This window comes from Photinus pyralis, unplaced genomic scaffold (assembly GCF_008802855.1).
Source record: "Photinus pyralis isolate 1611_PpyrPB1 unplaced genomic scaffold, Ppyr1.3 Ppyr1.4_LG8, whole genome shotgun sequence".
Taxonomy (NCBI): domain Eukaryota; kingdom Metazoa; phylum Arthropoda; class Insecta; order Coleoptera; family Lampyridae; genus Photinus; species Photinus pyralis.
This window is the reverse complement of record NW_022170819.1, coordinates 19,505,185-19,527,122: the sequence shown is the minus strand read 5'-3', so window position 1 is coordinate 19,527,122 and position 21,938 is coordinate 19,505,185. Positions and strand designations below refer to the sequence as shown.

The 21,938-nt window shown below is 36.0% G+C and overlaps 5 protein-coding genes and 1 long non-coding RNA gene across 6 annotated transcripts; 4 read left to right on the top strand and 2 right to left on the bottom strand.

The window, feature by feature from the left end:
* The first annotated feature begins 728 nt into the window (after window positions 1–728).
* On the top strand, window positions 729–13,211 carry LOC116178241 (protein singed). The gene is made up of 8 exons (XM_031497685.1): window positions 729–937; window positions 6,381–6,605; window positions 6,738–6,994; window positions 7,040–7,220; window positions 7,267–7,500; window positions 9,525–9,681; window positions 10,660–10,958; window positions 12,015–13,211. Exons 2-8 carry the CDS (start codon window positions 6,389–6,391, stop codon window positions 12,215–12,217), a joined length of 1,548 nt encoding a protein of 515 aa, XP_031353545.1. The 5' UTR covers window positions 729–937; window positions 6,381–6,388; the 3' UTR covers window positions 12,218–13,211.
* Window positions 3,004–3,550, bottom strand: LOC116178243. Its single transcript, XR_004146824.1, has 3 exons — window positions 3,349–3,550; window positions 3,138–3,291; window positions 3,004–3,088 (listed from the first exon to the last, which is right to left on the bottom strand). It is a non-coding gene; the product is annotated as an uncharacterized LOC116178243 (long non-coding RNA).
* Window positions 13,212–13,534: 323 nt separating the features above from the next.
* On the top strand, window positions 13,535–14,864 carry LOC116179019 (ribosome biogenesis regulatory protein homolog). The gene is made up of 4 exons (XM_031498713.1): window positions 13,535–13,791; window positions 13,843–14,332; window positions 14,380–14,630; window positions 14,679–14,864. Exons 1-4 carry the CDS (start codon window positions 13,646–13,648, stop codon window positions 14,815–14,817), a joined length of 1,026 nt encoding a protein of 341 aa, XP_031354573.1. The 5' UTR covers window positions 13,535–13,645; the 3' UTR covers window positions 14,818–14,864.
* On the bottom strand, window positions 14,809–15,444 carry LOC116179021. The gene is made up of 3 exons (XM_031498715.1): window positions 15,292–15,444; window positions 15,078–15,247; window positions 14,809–15,028 (listed from the first exon to the last, which is right to left on the bottom strand). Exons 1-3 carry the CDS (start codon window positions 15,368–15,370, stop codon window positions 14,855–14,857), a joined length of 423 nt encoding a protein of 140 aa, XP_031354575.1. The 5' UTR covers window positions 15,371–15,444; the 3' UTR covers window positions 14,809–14,854.
* Window positions 15,445–15,470: 26 nt separating this feature from the next.
* On the top strand, window positions 15,471–16,430 carry LOC116179020 (protein C1orf194). Its single transcript, XM_031498714.1, has 3 exons — window positions 15,471–15,701; window positions 15,751–15,985; window positions 16,030–16,430. Exons 1-3 carry the CDS (start codon window positions 15,517–15,519, stop codon window positions 16,168–16,170), a joined length of 561 nt encoding a protein of 186 aa, XP_031354574.1. The 5' UTR covers window positions 15,471–15,516; the 3' UTR covers window positions 16,171–16,430.
* Window positions 16,431–18,341: 1,911 nt separating this feature from the next.
* LOC116177602 (inositol-3-phosphate synthase 1-A) lies at window positions 18,342–21,892 on the top strand. Its single transcript, XM_031496613.1, has 7 exons — window positions 18,342–18,699; window positions 18,786–18,958; window positions 19,841–20,111; window positions 20,674–20,928; window positions 20,973–21,215; window positions 21,263–21,371; window positions 21,418–21,892. The coding sequence occupies exons 1-7, from the start codon at window positions 18,592–18,594 to the stop codon at window positions 21,807–21,809; spliced, it is 1,551 nt and encodes a 516-aa protein (XP_031352473.1). The 5' UTR covers window positions 18,342–18,591; the 3' UTR covers window positions 21,810–21,892.
* The last annotated feature ends 46 nt before the right edge of the window (window positions 21,893–21,938 follow it).

The window sequence follows — 21,938 nt, the reverse complement described above, 5'->3', positions numbered from 1 at the left end:
CATATGGTCGTTCGGTGCGCTTCACTTTACTGTATTTATAGAGAAGACATTGCCCATATGGTGAAAAAATAACTGTAGGTACAGTTAATTGAAAAAATATTCTAACATGTTGGAAACCAGTTGTTGGTATACACAAATATCGAACGTGGTACTTGCGGTATTAAACGTATTCAATTATAGTCTATTGGGCAGGTCAAAATTCGTAAGTACTTGATTGTACGAATCCTTAATTATTCGCATGTAAAAATTTGAATTCAAGAAAGACTTCATGAGTAGCCAATCAAAACTGTGCAAATTTTAAATTTTAGAACGCGCCTAAATTTGTTCAAGTGAATAAACGTAGATATTCTTAATTACAAATCTGCAAATTATATTAGGTACCTACCTATCACTTGATAAGATCATACACTTGTAGCATAAGCATAACCGTTCGGTTTGGTGGAGTTTGGTTTTAATTGGCGTGATAGGTACGCTATGTTACGTTCCGATAACTTTAATTAATTGCCACCCAAATACTTACTATGTTTAATTGGTTTTGGGTAATTGCATTTGTTACGGTTTCCAACGGTCACGTCGATAAGAGATCCATACAGGTATTGACTTATATTGCGATTTAGGTGCATTGATAGATGACCATGACATACCTAAATTTACAGGAGATTGTACAATATTCTTCTAGTTACCGGCAAAAGAATCCTTACCCCCTGCATAGAATACTTATTCCATTGTAAAACCAACTTCTCTTGAGCTCCCCACCCTGGTATAAAAGGTTTTGTTGCACACACTTCATTTGGCAGTTGAGTTTACGTGTAGTGTTGAAAGGACGTCTTAGAAGCTGTCAGTGGTAGTATAAAGAGATCGTGATTTTCATAGAGGAGGAGTGCAAAAAATTCAATTTCTTTATCCTTAACAACTGTGCAAGTTCACCGGTGGTGAGGTAAGTTCGGGGGTTATTTCTTATTCATACCTACATGTTGGGGTAGAATGTTAATTTGTGACAAATAATGTCACGATTTATACCATTATTAGGTACGTTTTTGTGGGACGCTATAAAATATACATTCTTTGTTGCATTTCTATTATGGAGATTAAAATAGAAATTGTTCCTCTTTTATCTGGGAATTTCATTTATCACTCAAGGACGTTTGGTTATCCACCCCACTTATCATCATGTGCGCTTTGAACCTGTGTCTATTTGTATGCACCGATAAAGAAAGGGCGTTGTCTGTAAGGGGGCGATATAAAAAATTTGCGCCCGCTAAAAATTCACATCGTCTTCCAATAAATTTACTGCGACAAATTTCATCTCTGCTTTCGTGGACGTTGCAAGACAAAGTCAATGCCAGGGTCGAGAGTAACGGCTTCGCTGTATTTATTGACCTATCCGTAGAGGCCGATGTACACAGCAACAAAATACCGCAAGAATATCTCCGTTTATCGAATCCTCGACTTTCTTCACAGATGCATTAATCTATTAATTGCTTTTTTCTTAGCGACGTCATAATTGCATAAAAAAATTTACAATTAAAATTAATTCGCCTATTCTAACTGGATCTCGAAAGGTTTGGTAACGTGCACTTCACGGTTTGCAATTTGTTTAATTGTACTTTACTTTTGCACAATTAATTAACCTGTTTCTGTATTCATTTCCCGCTTTAGTTAAGTCATAATGGAATAATCTTTAATTAAACGCTGTTCACAACATGAATATGAATAAAAAATATCAGTTTTAACAATTAAATTTTGGTCGTTGGTAAGAACTAAAATTGTAATTAGTCCATGGTAAGGAGGATCTGTAAGCTGTAACGGATTCGCATACATTTTGTACAAATTGAATGTACCCTGAAATGTGCTATATCATGTATTTATTGTGAGCTGCGGGGAGTACCGTCGATTTTTGAGCTGCCCAAGAAACGAAAATGAAATACTTGCTGACTATGGTGTGTTTTTATTATACACCATGGTATGTAGCAATGATTATAATTAACAAACTTTACTGACTGAGTAACAAAAAAGAACCCAATTTTACGAGGATCTACTGATGTGGTGCAATTTTTGCGGTTACAAAGTACCTGAAAAAAAGTCGTTCCGGAAGGAAATAGAAAACGCTGAAACTTCCGGAACAACTACCTTGTAGGCGAAACAATTGAAAAACAGATTCCATAAACTATTATACTATGCGATGGAAAATGAGTTGCTGTCGAGTCACCCTTGGAATTTTTGTTTTCATGGGAAACTTGAACTTCCAAAGGCGACTCGACAGCAACTGATTTTTGATCGCCCGTTAGTAAAATTTCCTCAATATTTTTTTGATTTTAGCGCCGATTAGAAATGTTGCTTTAGAACGCGTCCTTTTTCCGTATACAAGCACATTTGAGGAGCGTTCATTCAAAAAGGGACATATCCATTTTTATGGTAAATTGTAACACTGTCAATCGATTGCCCGGTCGCAGTTCGTTTTTTGCAGTTACTATTAGTAGAAGAGGTGTCCCCTTTTGCATGAACACTCCTCATGCTAGAGTCGCGAAGATTTCAGCACAGAAAACTTAGAAATGTACAGGGTGTCCCATTTTCGACATTTATAGGGTTAATCAAAAAAGTCATATAGGCGCAATTGTGCTCCTTTTGGGTAAAACTTAAAATGGTAAATAAGAGATACGGCTGAAAACCGAAACATTGTCAATTTCAGAATGACCTTATATTTTCTTAGTTAAAAGACAAATATTGTATACAAAAGTTTCTTTGTAATGATTGTTGAATAATCTACCGTTTTTCAAATTAATTATACGGGGTCAGATAAAAAGTTATCGGATTTAAGCTCATTTTTTAAATAGAACACCCTGTATATTTTCATCTTAAAAGACTGCATATGATTCTTTTTCCAAAAATGTGCACGCCAGGGATGATATACAACATTTTAAATGATTCAAAAAACATTCAAGTAGATTAAACAAAATTAATACAAATAGTACTAAATTCAAAAAATGTATTGAAATAGTATTGATTTCAAGCATATATCAATATATTTATTATTTTAAAATATCAGGTTGGACCACCACCCTCCAAAAGTCCCCGAGGTGTAGGTACTCTGTAGCAGGAAACGCTCATAAATCAAATAAGGCTAGGTAACTACCTACCTCATTGATATTCAGTCGTTTATATCCGGTCATCAACAATGCCATGGGGTACGCATCTTTTTCTCCGTTTCAAAGTACGTAAGTGTTTGAGTAGGTGAAATAATTGTCCATTTACACAACAATTACTGCGGAAACGCGATGAAAAATGAATTTACTGTAACAGAAAAGAGATGAGAAACTATCTCATTAGTTTATTAATTAATAAGTCTACCTCTAACGTGTTAAGCTAATATTTATGTATTGTCCATTTTACTATTGGCAATGTCAAATAAATACGCTACGTGTTGTTGCATATCCATTTCCTGTGACCAATCGTTATAAAAATAATAAAAACTGAAAAAAATTATGTATGATAATTGATAAGTGTCTTTATAATCATGAGTTATCGGCGTGCCGGATATCCTACGTAATCATCTTAATTTGAGTCTTAATTAAATGCATGTTTTTATTACGAAGTTCACACACTTTAAGCACAAATTAGAGCAGAACAGTAAGGTAGGTAGGTAAGTCTAGCTTCCACTTGCGATTTAACGATGCGTGCTTTTTCTAGCGCAAAGTCGTTATTGGTATTTATTATCTAGATATCTATCAAGTAGGTAATTATCAATTAATTGCAATCCCAAGGCTTTGGGACTTCTGTTTAATTAATTTGGGAATTATAAATCGCTGTAATTTCCGACTGAGACGATTTCGCCCACCTGAAAGTCATCCCCCCCCCCCAGTCCCTTAAAAATATTTCTTTTAGATTTACTGTAATGGGCTTATTATTATTATATACTCGCATGTACTTTTGATTTTGTAATTTTTTGGAATATTGTCCTGTTATTGAGTATATTTACTTGTTTGGATAATAAAATATTAGGTATTATTATTATTATTTTTTAATTATCATTAGCGGATATAATGTTCATGTCCCTACAATTTTCATAAGACCTTCGCATTCCATGCCCCCCCCCCCCTCCGGTTCTATGTTCTCCCTAAAAACCGTCAGAATATAGGCAGAACCGGGGAGTGTCTGGAATACCCTCAAGCATGCGAAGATTGTACGGAAATTAACATTCCATACCCCGCAGACCCCCCGGTTCTATATTCTTCTCCGAAATCTGTAGCGCCCTTAGCACTTCAACCATAATTTTTGGAAATGCTTTTTATTGCCCTTAACAAATAAAAAAATGTGCTACTGTTTTCGTTTTGTCTGTCCGCCCCGGCCCAATTTTGCGGTTTAACTAATGAAATTAAAAGGGTGTCACATCTCAATTTTGTATAATTTTAGAAGGGATCACTCTACATCGTTTTCCCGGAAAAAATGTGTGTGATGCGTGTGTCTTATTCAATTTAATAGTTATTTGCATAAAAGTCCGGAAAATGACACAATACTGTCGAGAATATATTTAAGTACAATACCTTCATTGGGGAAGAGTGCTTGTAATATCCGAGTCAAAGTAGTGTGTCGTCTCCCCTTCCCTCTCTAGCTTAGTATTATTTATACACGGTGTCTCAAAAGTGGTTCCAGGCCCTCAACTTGAAAATTCTAAATGAGACACCCTGTATTTTATTCGATTTTTAGATTCCAATACAAATCTATAAACAATAGATCTATAATATTTTTTTTACCGTTTTCGAGATAAAGATTGTTGAATTTTCAAATAATTCAAATTTGAGGCTTTGTATCTGGACTGTAGGTGTCCATTTTGATTTATTATTTTTATTGCTGCAGATAATTACATAACGATTGGCCATTTAGAAATGGAAAGTAACAATTTCTATACTAAACCACAATTATTTAAGATCCAGTATGAAGGCAACTGAAGCTATATATAGTAATCTCTTTTCGATATATCTATGTAGTTATAAATCATCACTGTTACAAAAACCGTTAAAGATCTATCTTGGAACTCATATGTAGATCCTAAACTAAAATGCCTGTGGGCCCCTTTTGAAACACCCTTATAAATAATAACTACTACCGAATTTGAAAAATTGTGCTTAGGCTAAACAACTTATGTATTAAAGTTATTTTAGTAAAATTTGATAGAAAATGAGTTAGAACAGCGTTTCTCAAACTTTTTTAAACACAGAGCCCTTATACAATGGAATGTAAGGTGACGACAGAGCCGCCGGGAGTGAGGCATACTCAACCGAGGGGTATGGGGATACTGAGCCCCCCCTCCCCCCCACACATGTAAGAGGGGAGTCCGGGAGAAATTTTTCAAAAATTTAAGTTCAAATACCCACTTTTAGCGCCTCCAATTGTCATCGCAGTCCTTTTTTAAGGAAATACTTATATTAGAAGACCCAGGCGTTGGTTCTTCTGGTACTTCGGAAATACGCGGTTTTTTATATGCTCCCAGGTATCGGTCCATGGGGCTCCGCGCAGCACACTTTGAGAAACGCGAAGTTAGGTTAGTGAATAACCCGTACAGCATTTTTTTGTGCATTTTCAATCATGTTTGAAGGTCCCTTTCCGTCGTCCGTCTATATTGCAAAAATTAGATATGCGCAGTCAGTGCCAACTTCTTTATTTATCAAGATATTTCTTTGAAATTTTAACCATAGATGCTTCTAGTAAAGAAAAACATCACATTTAGTAAAAATCGAAAACTACAAATGCCATTAGGAAAAGTAAACATATCGCACATAGTAAAAATCAAATCCACGCATGCGCAGACTGCAAAATGCCAACTGCGCAACGCCAACTTTTTTGTTCATGGAGATATTTCTTTGAAATTTGAACCATATATGCCTCTAGTAAAGAAAATCACAGCGCCTTTTGGGAAGTACCTACTGATCATTCATGAAATGCGCTGAAGTTACTCGCCTTAGGGCGAAAACCTTTTTACTTGTTTGTTTTGTGCCAAGGTAATGCAGTTACCTAATTCATCTTCCTATACGTTTGTTGAAAAATAAAGAGGAAAGTTACCCCTCAACTTATTTACAAATTCAATCCTTATTTTGATCGCCACTGCCACCCATTATTTTGACTTCCCTTTATATGTATTCCAGAAATGGGACATGTATGGCCCCTGTTTTTTTTTTGCTAGGAAAACGATGCAAAAAATGTATAGAACGCGAATAATATACAACTTAATTTCCTACAAAGGGGTGGGGGGTGTGGAAAATTAAAGTTTTTTGCAAATGGGTTTATAAAATTAGACAAACTTGCACAAAACGCAATAAAAATGTTTACTAAACGGCTATAGGTATGTTGAAAAAAAACTTAAATGTAATTTGTTATTGTTACAGTAAGAAATATGAATGGATTAAACGGCTACGCTAACGGTGAATTGAACGGCGGAGATATAATAACCCAAAATCAGCAAAAGGGTTGTTGGACCATAGGATTAATCAATTCCAAATTTCGTTACCTTACTGCAGAAACGTTCGGATTCAAAATCAACGCGAATGGAGCTTCTTTAAAAAAGAAGCAGATCTGGACTTTGGAACCTGATTGCTCCAACGGAGGCGATAGTAAGTGTCCTATACGGTGTCTGATCTTACCATGGATGTTTCCACTAGTCAAATACTCTTGGTTCACTAATCAACCTTTTAAATACATTTATTTTGCAATCTGTTTTGTTGTAACATAAAGATCGGTTTCAGGTTACATATACCTAAGATCACATTTGGACAAATACTTGGCAGTGGATTCATTTGGCAATGTTACTTGCGAAAGTGAAGAAAAAGAACCGGGCAGCCAATTCCAAATTAGCGTCTCCGATGACGGTACCGGACGATGGGCACTACGAAATGTCGTGCGCGGCTACTTCCTCGGTTCGAGTTCGGATAAGTTAACATGTACCGCCAAAGTTCCTACGGATGCTGAATTTTGGAACGTACATCTTGCCGCCCGACCTCAGGTATTATCGCCATGAAAAAGCTATATATTCTTATCGCTCCATTAGGTAAATCTTCGATCCGTGGGTAGGAAGCGGTTTGCGCATTTGTCCGAAAACTTAGACGAAATCCATGTCGATGCTAATATTCCTTGGGGCGAAGATACGTTATTTACTTTAGAATTTAGAGCGGATGAATCCGGGAAATACGCTCTTCACACGTGTAACAACAAGTATCTATCGTCCGGAGGTGGGTACATTTACGATTAAGTCAAACTACATTTTTTTGATTGCAGGTAAACTGGTCGACGCGTGCAATAAGGACTGCCTATTTTCGGCAGAATATCATAGTGGACAGTTGGCCCTAAGAGATAAAAGCGGAGCATATCTTAGTCCCATCGGATCTAAAGCTGTCTTAAAAACTCGTTCTAACACGGTAACCAAAGATGAGCTCTTTTCCCTCGAGGACTCTCTTCCTCAAGCTAGTTTTGTAGCATCCCTCAACTCGAGATACATTTCCGTGAAGCAAGGTAAAGCTAATAATTGATATAAGGATATTCGGTAGGTTTTTCTAAATAAACCAAGAACCCCAAATCTTTTGAGGGATTTTGACGTCTCAACCGCCTTGGAACATGCGCTCTCCTCGCCTGAAAGTTGTTGCGCATGCGCAAATGGAACTGAAATAAACTAACTTCAAATCTAGGATTTTTCCAAATTTTGTTGAATTCAGAATTTTTTCCACTCTCGTTTGAGGTGTACAGGGTGGCCAAATAAGAATGCGAGGTACTGTATCTGGGAACCTGTCCATCGTAGAGGCTTTCGGTAAAAAAATTTATTACTAAAACGGCCACGAGAAAAACCTGGAAAATATTTTTAAGTTTCTGCAATGGCCGCTAGGGGGCGTAACGGCAATCTGGAATCTAAAAATGTGATGTTTCTATGAATTCCGCTATATTAACCTAACAAAAAAATGTCCGGTCTTTGAAGTTGACAATAATCTGAACCTTTTTTTGTTTGAAAATTTTTCTTGTATCTCTAAAAATGAAGTGGTGGGGGGTATTCAAAGGTTTCCGTAAAGAACACCCTGTATCCTCGAAACGGCTGAGCCGATTTAAACAAACTCGGGTTAGTTCAAAAGATCTATTCTTCAGCTACAAATATTATACTATTTGAAGTTTTGTTAGTTACACATATCACCACTTGAGGGCTTTTTTCGACATTCCGACAGAAACGGTTAATTTTCTCAAAAAAATTAAATGCATTGGTTTGATTTTTTTTTCATGAAAAGGTAGCTAAATGATGCCTAAACAAGCTCGCGAAAACAGCATCTCGATATCTTGTTCCTAACCTAAAATTTAGGTCAAAGAAAATTTTATACCCTTAAAATTTTATTTGTTTAAGCGAATTTTTTCGGAATTATTTTTAATATATAATTTGTGGCCCTAAGGTGGATCGATTTAAAAAAAGGAAGCTTTTAGTGCCGCCGTAATGCTGGCCATCACGATATAAAAAAATATATATATATCTCAAGATATCGAGATGCTGTTTTCGCGAGTTTGTTTAGGCATCATTTAGCTACTTTTTCATGAAAAAAAAACTAATGCATTTAATTTTTTTGAGAAAATGAACCATTTCTGTCGGAATGTCGAATCCCTCAAGCGGTGATATGTGAAACTAACAAAACTTCAAATAGTGTTAATATATGTAGCTGAAGAATAGATCTTTTTAACTAACCCGAGTTTGTTTAGATCGGCTCAGCCGTTTCGAAGATACAGGGTGTTCTTTACGGAAACCTTTGAATACCCCCCACCACTTCATTTTTAGAGATACAGGAAAAATTGTTCAGATTATCGTCAACTTCAAAGACTGGACATTTTTTTGTTAGGTTAATATAGCGGAATTCACAGAAACATCACTTTTTTAGATCCCAGATTGCAGTTACGCCCCCTAGCGGTCATTTCAGAAACTTAAAAATATGTTCCAGGTTCCAGGTTTTGCTCGTGGCCATTTTAGTAATAAATTTTTTTACCGCAAGCCTCTGCGATGGATAGATTCTCAGGTACAGTACCTCGCATTCTTAGTTGGCCACCCTGTACACTCTAAATGTCCCGTTTTGGAATGTAGGTACATTTTTACCATTGAAATGTTTAAATCACGATGTATGCACGTATCTACCGGTAAATAATATGAATCACTTATATGAGCTACCTGTTTTTAATTTGGAATTATAATTTTACAGTTGGCAAAAAGAATATATGTTTATTATTTACCATTGAAGACTATCGACTAATCTTTAAGAGCATTTGATTGCAGTGTATACAATAGGTACCTACTTAATATTTATGAAGTAATACTAAAAGAATGGTTTTGACTTTTAATTAAGTTGTAGTGATGGTATTGTTCATAGCAGCATAACAATAATTTTAACAAACAAGTCTCCTATGGAACTGTTTATCGGATGGTCAATTCTCCTTTAATGCAAAACACCTAAAATTCAAATTAGTTGAAGCTAATACAGAAATAAATCGGCTAAAGATTCTCTAATTTTCTACAGGTGTGGATGTAACTGCCAATCAAGATGAAATATCCGATCACGAAACATTCCAGCTGGAGTTTGACTGGAACACAAAGAGGTGGTACATTCGTACAATGCAAGATCGTTATTGGACCCTAGAAACTGGCGGCGGGATTCAGGCAAATGGCGATAAAAGGTGAGTACATTGTATTGTAAGTTTATCCTCGGATACTATCCAGGAGTTCATGTAATTATAATCTAATGAGATTTATGGTTAAATAAATAAAGAAGTTCTGCACAAATTGAATGGTAAATGGTAAATTTTTCAATATCTGTTATACAGGGTGATTCAAAATAGAGTGCAAAGATTTTAAGGGCATATTTACCAGCCAAAAATAAGTTCGTTTCTAGATGCTGGGTGTAAAAGTTTTTTAAAAAGTCGGTTTTTATTTATTTTATTCCCATCAAAGGACGACAAATAAGCCTACCAAATTTTATTTAAATCAGCTTAAAGGTTTTTGAATAATTGATAAAAAATTCGATTTTAAAAAAAAACTTACACCCTGTATCTAGAAAACGAAGCAAGTTAGGACATACGATTATATGAAAAAAATGTCTTATTTTTGGCTTGTTAATACGGCCTTAAAATCTTTGCACTCAATTTTGGATCACCCTGTATATTTACTATCACTTTTATGGGGCTTTTGGTCAGTTCATAGAAGGGCTCCAGCCTTATTGGCACCTTGTTTGGCCAGTTCATCTGCCTTCATGTTACCTGCAACATCTGAATATCCTGGCATCCATCATATAGGGTGATGTGGTAGCCAGTTGCCAATGTCTTTAGATTGCAGACGCACTCCCAGACTAGTTTGGAGTCACGGGTACGAGCTATGAACGCCTTCAGTGCAGCTTCACTGTCTGTGAGGATGTCCTTTTTTGACCCCTTCTTACCGATTTCTAGATCTATGAGGACCTCTGCTTGAAAGACTATGACTTCTTGCCGCTGTAATTCCACTTACAGCTGCTGTAGACATTGGTATTTTCTACCAACAGTGGCAGTGACACGAAAACGGTTGGCTTTTAAATTTAAATCAAAACTTATGCTTACATACAATTGTTTCTCAAATATATTTTTTACTACTATGTGATAATTATAATTTTTTTTAATATCTAGGTCGTCCAATGCTTTATTCGATTTAATTTGGCAAGGAGACGGTTCCGTCGCGTTTCGTGCGAATAACGGGAGGTATGTTATTACGAAGAGATCGGGTCATCTCTACGCCACGGCCGATAACATGGATGAAAATTGCAAATATTTCTTCTACCTAATTAATCGACCTATTCTAGTCCTTAAAAGTGAGCAAGGCTTTGTGGGATATAAATCGGGCAATAATCCTAAATTAGAATGTAACAAAGCTACCTATGAAACGATCCAAGTTGAAAGGGCAGATAAGGGAGTAATATACTTCAAAGGTAAGTACTTGCATTAAGAATCGGATTTATGGCTCAGTGGTAAGAGCATTGGGTTATAAATCCGAAGGTCGGGTGTTCGAACCTGGGTTGAGGTGAATTTTTCATCTGTGGCGGAGATGGAAATTAACCTTAGGCCAGTTCCGAGCATTCTACCAGCTACTCCGAATTAGGTTTTCCTGCAGTTTTCCTAATTCGTAAGGTAAATACCGGAGTAGTATAGACCATCTTAAGACCTTCTGCAGAGGCACCTCTAAATAGCATTATGCGGGTCACTCTGTAATTGGGCGCATGCCTGTTGAGGGCCCAAAAACAAGAGAGGGATAATAAAATAAAAAAAAAAAAATAAAAGAAAGGGTTGCACATCCACGCCTATTTAGAAGTACATACAATGTTGCCATGGGGCATGCATTTGTAAATTTGCGTCTATTATTTGTTCACCCAACAGATGCAGTTAAGCTCCTCCCAAAAAATTCCCGGCAAATTTAAATGAACATTTTTAATTGGCCGAATTTTCAAAACCTGTAACACGCAATTATTTGCTTCCAATTATAATTGCCGTGTCTAAATTGACATCTTTAAACCTGTCATTGCGTTTTGTATGTGCCTTTCCTCAATTTGTCGTTAATTTCATTTATATGAACAAAGTAATCTTTTTGAACTTAATAAACAATTTGAAACTATGTACTGCTGTATGTTTAAAGGTCAATATTCAAAACCTAGCACTTTATAACCTAGTCATACAATGTGACATGCGATTTTAAATTTCCCGGTTTTTATAATTTTGTGACTGTGAAATGGGTGTGTTATTACATTGGCCAAAATTTATTGGGAGTGGCTTAACTGCGTCTGTTGGGTGAACATCAGATTATAGATATTTGGAATAAGCAATTTTTTTTAATCAGTGCTATTTTACATTCTCGTTTATTTTGTGGAGGAAGTTTTCATACAAATTTTTATACTGAGTTGGCTTGGTAGAGCAGTCTTGTTCGAAACTCAGTTCACTTAAAAATGATTAATTTACGATGTTAGATATTTAAAACCTATTGTTTATTGTAGGTCAAAATGGTAAATACTGGCACTGTGATTCAGAAGGAATAACTGCAGACTCGGACACTCCCGAAGGTTTCTATTTGGAACTGCGTGAACCGACTCGTCTAAGTATTAAATCAGTTAATGGAAGTTATTTAAGTGCAAGTAAAAATGGAACATTCCGGTTAGGCGAATCTTCGTTTGAAAGTGCAACACAGTGGGAGTATTAAGCGCTTTATGTCAGGATTTGTATTTATTATTGTCTCGCTTTCTTGCACATGTATAGGTATATAAATTTTATTTAAAAGTGGCTGTATCAGGAATCAACATTTGTGCACTGTTTTGTATAAAATTGATGTTCTTTTATGTTAATTGGCTTTAAATCCAATACTATACACCTTCCATAACACAAAAACAATACAAGCGTTTGTACAGATTAAATTACACAAGTCATGGTGTAAATGAAAGGTGAAGGTTTTAAATTTCATCATTGCGGCATATGAAACTTAGTAACTTTCTAGTTACAGAATGATACCAGCCAGCCAAAGATATTAATTCAAATGATGTTAAGGTTACTCAATTACCTCATGCAGGGATTATTAAATAACATATTCAAATGGCACACTCTTAGCGTTTGGGAGGTTACTGTTTTAAAATAAGGCTGAAAACGTATTTTACACATTTATACTTTTGTAAACATTTTATATGTCGAAAATGTAGATAGCACTAGGTGCGACGTATACGTAAGTTATTGTCTATAGATTCAAATGTCCTGTAGGCATACCTCAAAAATTGTGTGTACTAAAGCGGTTTTACATTTTGGGTGTGTCAGATTAGCCCACCACGTTATTTTGAGATAAGTATTTTATAGCTTTTTTACATCTACATTATATAAATTTGATATAAAACATTTGTCTAAAAATGTACATTTCTTCCGGTGGGTGGTTTTGTCTGTGTGCACAACTTTAATCTAAGCACAGTGTACTGAACCATTTTTTATCAAACTTTAATGTAAACAATTAACTGTAACCTGTAATTCATCACATATCTATCAATCTATCGATGATTTGCATTTGAAGTATGATTTTGTTCCAAAAAAGCTTGCAATAATATATTAGAAATTTATTTATTATCACCTTAATTTGTGAATTTTAATGCTTAAAGAATAGATTGTATCTAAGAAGGTAGTTTACAGCAATAAATTATTATATATTTACATTATGATCCTAATAATTTGTGAATGCTTAAAAATTCGTGTATCTCATTTTTGTGTATGGTAAAATATAAATGTATATAGCAAAAACTGCATTTGACTTTTGTATTAACTGTAGCGATTCCTTGATTTTAAGGTACTACTTTGACTTGTGGTCACATAAAATTGTCCCCTTTTTCTCATCAAAAATGGAGACTGAGAACAAATACCCCATTTTCTATTTTAAAAAAATATGCATGTGTGAGTGGAGATCCTGGAGTATGTTTTTAAATAACCATGCACGTATCGAAAGCACCGGTATTTACTACATATCCTGTACAGTGTACATATATCCGAAAAGAGAGGTTATGTTGATGGTTTGCGAGGTTATGTTTTTGTTCATTTCTGAAAACCACATTTTGGGTTTGTGCATTTAGTGAATTTCGTTATATGTAGTACATTGAGAATGAACGCTTATATATCTAATATTGTCGACAAATCATTGAGAGAAACTGAAAATTCAATAACTGTAAACAAACATTTACAGCTCGAATATGACCTAGGTACACTCTTAGCTACGGACATCAACAGCTTGGATTTGACACGTTTAAGGTAAGTTTTCTTATGCCACTTTTTAAATTGCATTACCTTTCGTTTCCACAGAAAAGATAAAAACGATTACACCAAGCAATTATCTCGGGACAATGTTCAATTACTGTTTAACGAAATTTGGAGATTACCTACGGATCGAGTAGAGGAGTCTATTGTGGCCAAATTGCCTTCGTCGAATTTTGTTCTGCCCCGATCGAGACCTTTACCGAAATCGAAACCATTAACAAAATGGGAGCAGTTTGCGAAGGCAAAGGGCATCAAAAAAACTAAAAAGACTAAACAAAACTGGGACGATCAGCTAAACAAGTGGATTCCCTCGTACGGTTACAAACGAGCGCAGGCGGACAAAGAAAAAGACTGGGTTCTGGAAGTTCCAGCCACAAGCGATCCGATGGAAGATCAGTTCTTAAAGAAAAAAACCGGCAAGCGTGAAAATGTCGCTAAGAATGAACTTCAACGTTTGCGTAACATCGCTAAAGCTAAAAAGATCAAGATCCCGCGACTCGGGTTGACAAACTCCGAGTTGTCTTCGGCTAAAGAGGTAAGGGGGGCTACGCCCAACATAATTCTGTATATTCATTTTTTTAGTTGCAAACCGCAGTGACGCTGACACGTTCTGCAACTGCCAGCTTGGGAAAATTCCAAAACAAATTACCTAAAGAGAAGGAAGGCCGCGGTTTACGAAGGTTAATGCCCAATTCTAGCGTTAAAAGTAAATCTGGCGCAGTTTCAACTTGGGACGAAAAGCAAAATAATATGAACATCGTTAATTCTGTGATTAGTGGACGTCCGAAGCTTAACGTTGAGAAGGCAGTTGGTAGACATTTAAAATATTCTGGGTAGGTACGGACCATACCAGTATTTGGTAATTTTGATGGAACTTGTAGGAACTCCGATGATAAAGAGGAGACGAGTAAAAAATCTCAACGAAGCAGAAAACCCATAAATACAAAACGGAAGAGGTCCCTCCAGAAGAATGCTCCCGGTAAAGGAAAGAAAAAAAAGGAAACGCACAAGCGCCGATAATTTTGTAACATGAACTCAAATTGTAAATACAAATTGTTCACTTTCGATTTGGAATTTCCCAACCAAGTGTCGGATCTTTCGCCACCGCCATATACACCAATGCACCTTTTCCCGGTAACGGTTTAGCGGCGACATAGGTTTTTTTATCATTGGACCAACGTTTCATAAACCCTTGTTCTTGTGACCAATTTTGTCCATCCACCTGTTGATACTGCAACATTTCGCTTACAAAGGCATTACTTTTGCAAAACAATACGTACCCTTTCGTCGTACTGTGGATAACCGTAATGTGCGACCGGATCTACCTTTAATCCTTTATGTAGCACGGTCAACATGTATTTAAAAAAATGATTGCGATTTTTTTTAACAACAGGATCGTAAGATTTTAGCCCTATTAATTTTCTTATCCATTTTGATAATATTTCTCTATCTGTAACGAAATACACAATCAGTCGGTCAGGATCAGGGGACCACCTTTTTTTCTTTCAATTTTCGAAATCATCTGCTTAGCTAACATCGTAAGTCTGGTGAACTCTTCATCATAGATGTCCATTGAATGTTATACAACAAAAATTTTCAATCAATAAATTATGACAAACGTGATTAATTGGTATTTATTGATCAGTATCCTAGCAACAAGTTCTTTTTATTAATTCTCTGTGATTGCCAAGTAAATTTTTTGCAATTTTATTTTATTTCATGCAGGTCATAATGAGTAGACGTGTCCGCAATAAAGGTTGCGTACCATACTTGCATACGGAAGGAACTATAACAAAGAAATTCCCTGCCAAATTCGAGTGTGATGGGCTTAGACCATGCGATCGTCTATATGCTCATCAAACTCTAGCCAGTACGCGTAGAAGTGCTTATTTTAAACCGTTCAGGTGTATACAGTATTTATGTAGAAATGTGAGTAGAATGTGTTTATTGCAGCCATCTTATACCTGCAGACAGTTTGGACTTCCTATTGGTGAGCTCGTATAATCATAACACAGACTTATTCGGGGAAAAGGTTATTCCGTGTTTACAAATGGAAACATTGGGAAACACAACATGGAAAAGACTTAGGAATACTAGAGACTTAGATGCACGACCCCATCCAAAGTCTCCACCTTTCAGCTTTTCCAAATTACTATCTCTTCAGAAAGAAATAGAAAAATATAATAACGTACTTATATTTTGTTTAAATGAGTGATGGCACACTTTTTTCAGAGTCACCCTGTTGTAATAGGCGGTATAAGGGAAAGAGACCATCTATGCCATGTAAAGTTAATGAATTCCTCTCACCATGCTCCACAAACAAACGCAGGATACTGCAGGCAGGACAGAGATGGGACATTCTTCCAATATTAGGAGCATTATGCTCATACCTAAATTGTATAGTACAGGTCAAACTTTAAATTATAAACATTGCGGGAATTGTTGTTTTAATGGGGAAATTCTTGGAAAAATATTCAATTGCATGTTGAATCAAAAATTGTTTTAAACAAAGAGTATAGCAAATTTTGACCATTTTTTGTGCCTGTAGGATGATAGTTTCATGTTGAAAAAGCCCCTGATACCAGACTTCGGCAGTGTCAGTATCTTTTTTTTAATCGAACCGCTTACTATTTATGTATAGGAAAATAAATTAAGGCATAAATATTCTTATAAATAAACAACTTAGCATTGCGCATGCGCATACTTGATGTTTAAAATATGTGATATGTTTGCGTTCACTAGAAGTATCTTTGGTTCAAATTTCAAAAAACTTCAATACATAAAAATGTTGACATTGCGCAGTTTACGCATGCGTACATCTTATTTTTCCAATATGCGGTATGTTTGTCTTTACTAGAAGCATATGTGCTTATAATTTCAAAAAAATATTTCCATAAATAAAAAAAATTGACATTGCGCAGTCTCCGCATGCGCATTATTGCACTATACACCCTGTGACTCAGTGGCGTACGTATAAATGTATTCTGGGGGGGGATTAAACAAGTTCGTGGCACATACAGTCACCCAGTGCGTACTAGAAGGGGGGGGGGTAAGAAATAGAAATTGGGTTGCTGATGCTGGTAGTCATTTATCTATTTATTATTGTACAGGCGAAAAAGATTAGATTAGAACGGTATTTTATTTCTTACTGCTGACAGGCTCCTTTATTGCTTTTGTTTTAATTAGTCAACGAAAACTTTGAATAATAGGTATATTTATGGGCAAAAAACCAATTTCGACAAAAAATTCAAAGGACTGTAACTTTTGATCTAGCAGTCCGATCTTGGAACTGTTTGGAATTATGGATTCTACAGACCACATTCTATAAGAAAATATTTTTTCCGGTCGATCTGAGACAATTTTTTTTCTGGGCAAAAAGCAGTTATTACCTTCCTTTTTTACCAAAAATCGACTGCACCAAAATTTCTCGGGAAAAAACTTCTTCTTATTAATTTGGGTGCGTAAAATCCAAAACGATTCGTACTTGTTCGATTAGACGTCTCCATCAAAAGTTATGGGCAAAAAACCAATTTCGACAAAAAATTCAAAGGGCTGTAACTTTTGATCTAGTAGTCCGATCTTGGAACTGTTTGGAATTATGGATTCTACAGGCCACATTCTATAAGAAACAATTTTTTTTCCTGGGCAAAAAAAAGGCGGTAATTATTACCTTCCTTTTTTACCAAAAATCGACTGCACCAAAATTTCTCGGGAAAAAATTTTTTCTTATTAATTTGGGTGCGTAGAATCCAAAACGATTCGTACTTTTTCGATTAGACGTCTCCATCAAAAGTTATGGGCAAAAAAATTCCTATTTTTAAAATTTAAAATTCTTATTTTCGTCATTTCATGAAAGGCGGGACGCAGGTACCTCACCTCAGTAGCAGTACTAAGTACCTGATACCTATTTGTTATTTTGGGCACCAATGTAGCGAATTGCCGATCGATGCCGAATAGCCAAATCGTTGACTGCCAACACTGATCACTCACTGAATAGTGAATACTGAATACTACAGAATATTTAGATTTTAGTGACTTTATACTTCAACCAAAACCAAAATTGCTCTCTATATATACCTACCTTGCCTTTATTTTAAAGTGGGCGGAGCGGATAGCGGAGTATTACCTAAATACCTAATAGCTATGATGATAACTCAATTCGCCACTGCTGTAACTGGAAGGGCATCGATAACCAAAATCGCGTTCCGCCTAACGTAGGCTGTGGAGGTATCTTCATCCTTGTCTGGCACGTTGTTTGTATAATCATCCTTGTTTGGCAGGTTTTGTAAAACGCATAAACGCCACGTAAAATAGTTATTTGTACAAGAGAAGAAAGTGGAGTTTTTCAACTCGAGTTCAAACGAGACCGTCGAGTTTGGTGTAACTTTCTTTTCAGTTTTCATAGTAACCGAATGAGCATTAATTATGCAAATTTTTACATTTTTCCCAGACAACAATAACGCACCCTTGTGAGTCGTGACGGAACGGGTTAATGTGCGCAGAGACGTTTAATTCAAGGTCTTTTATGGTGAACGTTGTTTAAAGGTCCGTAACGTGACGGAACGTACAAGTGTGCGGCAACCTTTATTCTTCGTCATTTCGGTATTATACTGATTGCTGACATTACAAACCGGTTACAGTTTACAAGACATAGAAATTTAGGGGATGTGTTCTTTCATTCTTTAATCGGCACCCCGCATCCTGTGATCTGTGCAGTAGAAGTATGTGATTTGTGGTTTCTTGCACATAACCTTTGATGCAGAAATTGTGTGTGTGAAACAAAAGAGGGTTATAATGGCGGTATTTGTAAACAGTGATAATGTAAGATATACAGATGCTTTTATTGAAGCCGATTACAGTTATCACACCACGAAAGTGGACAAAAAGGAAGATCAATTTGTGGTAAATATTCTAATGTCCAATGCCTTGACATTTTGCTGTGCCCCTAGTCTTTCCAAAGGTTCATTTGTTAACTCGATTGTTTTTAGATTACACCTCAAACGGATACTTTAAACATTCGCACTAGTCGCAAAGTTCCAAAGGTTGGAGTAATGCTTGTCGGATGGGGTGGAAATAATGGGAGTACATTTACGGCTGCTTTACTCGCAAATAAGCGTCAATTATCGTGGCCTACCAAACAAGGAAGGCAGCAGGCAAATTGGTAGCTATAATATGTACGCTTGGTGGTTGTTACCTATTTGCTCCTTAGTGTTCCGTCTTTATTTGAGGTGACAGCCCAATTTTCAATACTTTTATAACAGAAGGGGAGAAGAGAGAAATTAAGACAGTCTAAAGTATAGGCAACCCGTCAAACACTGAAATATTCATAACATTAGGAAATTATTGCTATACCCTATACAGAGCTTTTTCTAATTCAGAGGATTTCCCGTAGAACTATTTCAAAAGGGGCTCTATATGTGTTTTAAAGGTTTGGGGAGCCTTCAATGCTTTTCAGAGTATCCTATCGCCCTCCCAATATCTATGGAAAGCACCTAAGAGACTGAAAAAGTTCTCTTGAGCCTGCTGGATGCTTAGTGGTATCCCCCCTCCAACTTTTACATCTAACCTAATCCTTGTATTTCACAGAAGCCTCAATGGATCTAGACCTTGGCCCTCTTCTATGAAAATTCATATAGATTTTTCTCTGTATTCAAGCTTACCCCAATTCAGAGTTTCAATTCCATACTTATCAATAGTGTCTTAATTAAAGATTAATGAATTGACACTTGAAAGGGTAAGTTCAGAACTAGTTCGATCAATCTATCCTATTTCTCCATAGAAACCTGAAACTGAGTTAAAGTAAAAATTCTGCTGATTAACAGCCGCCCTGATTGTTTGTAATAGAGGATTTGTTCAGGGTCCTCGGCAAGCTTCCTAGAACAAAAGAGATTCTAGAAAGTTTGAGTCTTCTAGTCATTATTTGGAGTATCTTTTATGTTTTGTTTTGTGCGTGTATCCAAATGGTGAACTTTTAGCCACTTCCCATAGCTTTCTAGACCTTTCCAACAAAAAAATAAAAAATGACTTCTTTGTTTTATATCAGGTATGGTTCAATTACACAAGCGTCTACAATCCGATTGGGTACCGATGCAGACGGCAAAGATGTATACATACCCTTCCATTCCATACTTCCCATGGTACACCCCAACGATTTGGAAATTGACGGTTGGGATATATCCGGCGCGAATTTGGCGGAAGCGTGCGAGCGTGCCCAAGTGCTAGATCCTTATTTGCAGGAAAAATTGAAACCATTCCTTGAAAAGTTAAAGCCAAGGCCGTCTATCTACGATCCCGATTTTATTGCCGCAAATCAGGTGAAATTAATTCTTTACGTGTCAACTCTAAAGCTGCATTCACAACGTCCAATTAATTTTTATAATTAATAAGTGAAATTATTACGTTAACTTTACGTAAAGGAATCATTCGCAATGCATGAAATTAATACGTGAAATTAGTATGTAAGCAGTGTCGCCATCTATGTAACAGAGAGGTTAATATGGCAACTTTCATCATATCTTGTAGCGCAAGCAAAAAAATCGGGCCTAATCCTCTCGCTAATCCTAATGCGGCTAAGTACTTTTCTGTTCTCCACATTCATTGTAGACGTAACAAAATCAAAACAAAAAAAGGCATGGTTATGTTGACTGTCATACAAAAGCACGCATGCGTGCCTCTGTTAATTTCAGTAAAATTAAGCTGTAAAGTTTGCAGTTTACAAACTTCTGCGTTAAGTATTAATTCTAACGATTAATTTTCAATATTGTGAATGTTGCCCTTTAAAATACATAGCTTAAACGTTTACGCTAATTTTGAATTGTTAATTGTGCGTATTAATTTTAAGGTTGTGAATGCTACTTAACAGTGTGTAATTTTCAGGCGGACCGTGCTAATAATTTTCTACGGGGATCTAAGAGAGCTCAAGTGCAACAAATTTGTAACGACATTGAAGACTTTAGAAAGCGAGCCTGTCTTGATCATGTTATTGTTGTATGGACGGCTAATACGGAACGTTTCAGTACAATTATAGCAAATGTAAATGATTCTGCTGACAACATTGAAAAGGCTGTTGACAACAATTATTCAGAAATTTCGCCTTCTACCCTTTTCGCCTATGCATCCATTCTGATGAAGGTATAATTTTGTGTTTGCAACGTTTTATTTATGAAATGTTGCAGTGTACCTACCTAAATGGCTCTCCTCAAAATACCTTTGTGCCCGGAATAATCGATTTGGCACAAAAAAGAAATGTGTTTATAGGCGGTGACGACTTTAAATCTGGCCAAACAAAGATTAAAAGTGTGCTGGTAGACTTCTTGGTTAGTGCTGGGATTAAACCTGTTAGTATTGTAAGTTACAATCATCTTGGGAACAATGACGGAAAGAATCTCTCGGCCCCTTCGCAATTCAGGTCCAAAGAGGTGATTATTTCATTCTGTATTTCTGATACTTACGCGCAATCCAACAGATATCCAAAAGTAACGTGGTGGATGACATGGTTAATTCCAATAAAATTTTATATTCCGAAAATGAAAAACCAGATCATTGTGTTGTCATTAAATATGTCCCTTATGTTGGTGAGTGTATATAAAAGTGGTTTGAGGATCTACTTATTACTTTTAGGTGATTCTAAGCGAGCTATGGATGAATATGTGTCTCAGATAATGATGGGTGGTCATAATACCCTTGTTTTACACAACACCTGTGAAGATTCTCTTTTAGCCGCACCTATTATTCTAGACCTTGTGATTCTAGCTGAACTGTGTTTCAGAATTGAGTTCAAGAAAGTTGAAGAAACGAAATATTCTTCGTTTCACCCTATTTTATCTGTTCTCGGTTATTTGTGTAAGGCACCACTTGTACCGAAAGGAACACCAATTGTTAATTCGTTATTTAGACAAAGACATAGTATTGAAAATATTTTACGTGCATGTTTAGGGCTACCACCTGAATCTAATATGCTGCTAGAGCATAAAATTTTAACCCTAATGGGTCACAGAACATCTACAGTATAATCCCTAAATCACAATTTTGCCTAATTAATGGTTTTTGTACCCATCCTACCTTAAAGGCTAAATAAATGTGAATTAACATAAAATGTAGTTTTGCTTATCATAAAAAAAATTTCTTGGATTGGTAAAATC

Bases quoted from the DNA above. Each gene is read 5' to 3' on its own strand.
- LOC116178241 (XM_031497685.1), top strand. From the start codon at position 6,389: ATGAATGGATTAAACGGCTACGCTAACGGTGAATTGAACGGCGGAGAT. The intron at 6,995-7,039 runs GTATTATCGCCA...TCGCTCCATTAG, and splicing joins ATCTTGCCGCCCGACCTCAG to GTAAATCTTCGATCCGTGGG. The intron at 7,501-9,524 runs GTAAAGCTAATA...AATTTTCTACAG, and splicing joins ATACATTTCCGTGAAGCAAG to GTGTGGATGTAACTGCCAAT.
- LOC116177602 (XM_031496613.1), top strand. From the start codon at position 18,592: ATGGCGGTATTTGTAAACAGTGATAATGTAAGATATACAGATGCTTTT. The intron at 18,959-19,840 runs GTAGCTATAATA...GTTTTATATCAG, and splicing joins GGAAGGCAGCAGGCAAATTG to GTATGGTTCAATTACACAAG. The intron at 21,216-21,262 runs GTGATTATTTCA...GCAATCCAACAG, and splicing joins CGCAATTCAGGTCCAAAGAG to ATATCCAAAAGTAACGTGGT.
- LOC116179019 (XM_031498713.1), top strand. From the start codon at position 13,646: ATGAACGCTTATATATCTAATATTGTCGACAAATCATTGAGAGAAACT. The intron at 13,792-13,842 runs GTAAGTTTTCTT...TCGTTTCCACAG, and splicing joins TTGGATTTGACACGTTTAAG to AAAAGATAAAAACGATTACA. The intron at 14,333-14,379 runs GTAAGGGGGGCT...TCATTTTTTTAG, and splicing joins AGTTGTCTTCGGCTAAAGAG to TTGCAAACCGCAGTGACGCT.
- LOC116179020 (XM_031498714.1), top strand. From the start codon at position 15,517: ATGCAGGTCATAATGAGTAGACGTGTCCGCAATAAAGGTTGCGTACCA. The intron at 15,702-15,750 runs GTGTATACAGTA...TGTTTATTGCAG, and splicing joins GCTTATTTTAAACCGTTCAG to CCATCTTATACCTGCAGACA. The intron at 15,986-16,029 runs GTACTTATATTT...CACTTTTTTCAG, and splicing joins AAATAGAAAAATATAATAAC to AGTCACCCTGTTGTAATAGG.
- LOC116179021 (XM_031498715.1), bottom strand. From the start codon at position 15,370: ATGGACATCTATGATGAAGAGTTCACCAGACTTACGATGTTAGCTAAG. The intron at 15,248-15,291 runs GTGGTCCCCTGA...ATTTCGTTACAG, and splicing joins GAAAATTGAAAGAAAAAAAG to ATAGAGAAATATTATCAAAA. The intron at 15,029-15,077 runs GTACGTATTGTT...GAAATGTTGCAG, and splicing joins ATCCACAGTACGACGAAAGG to TATCAACAGGTGGATGGACA.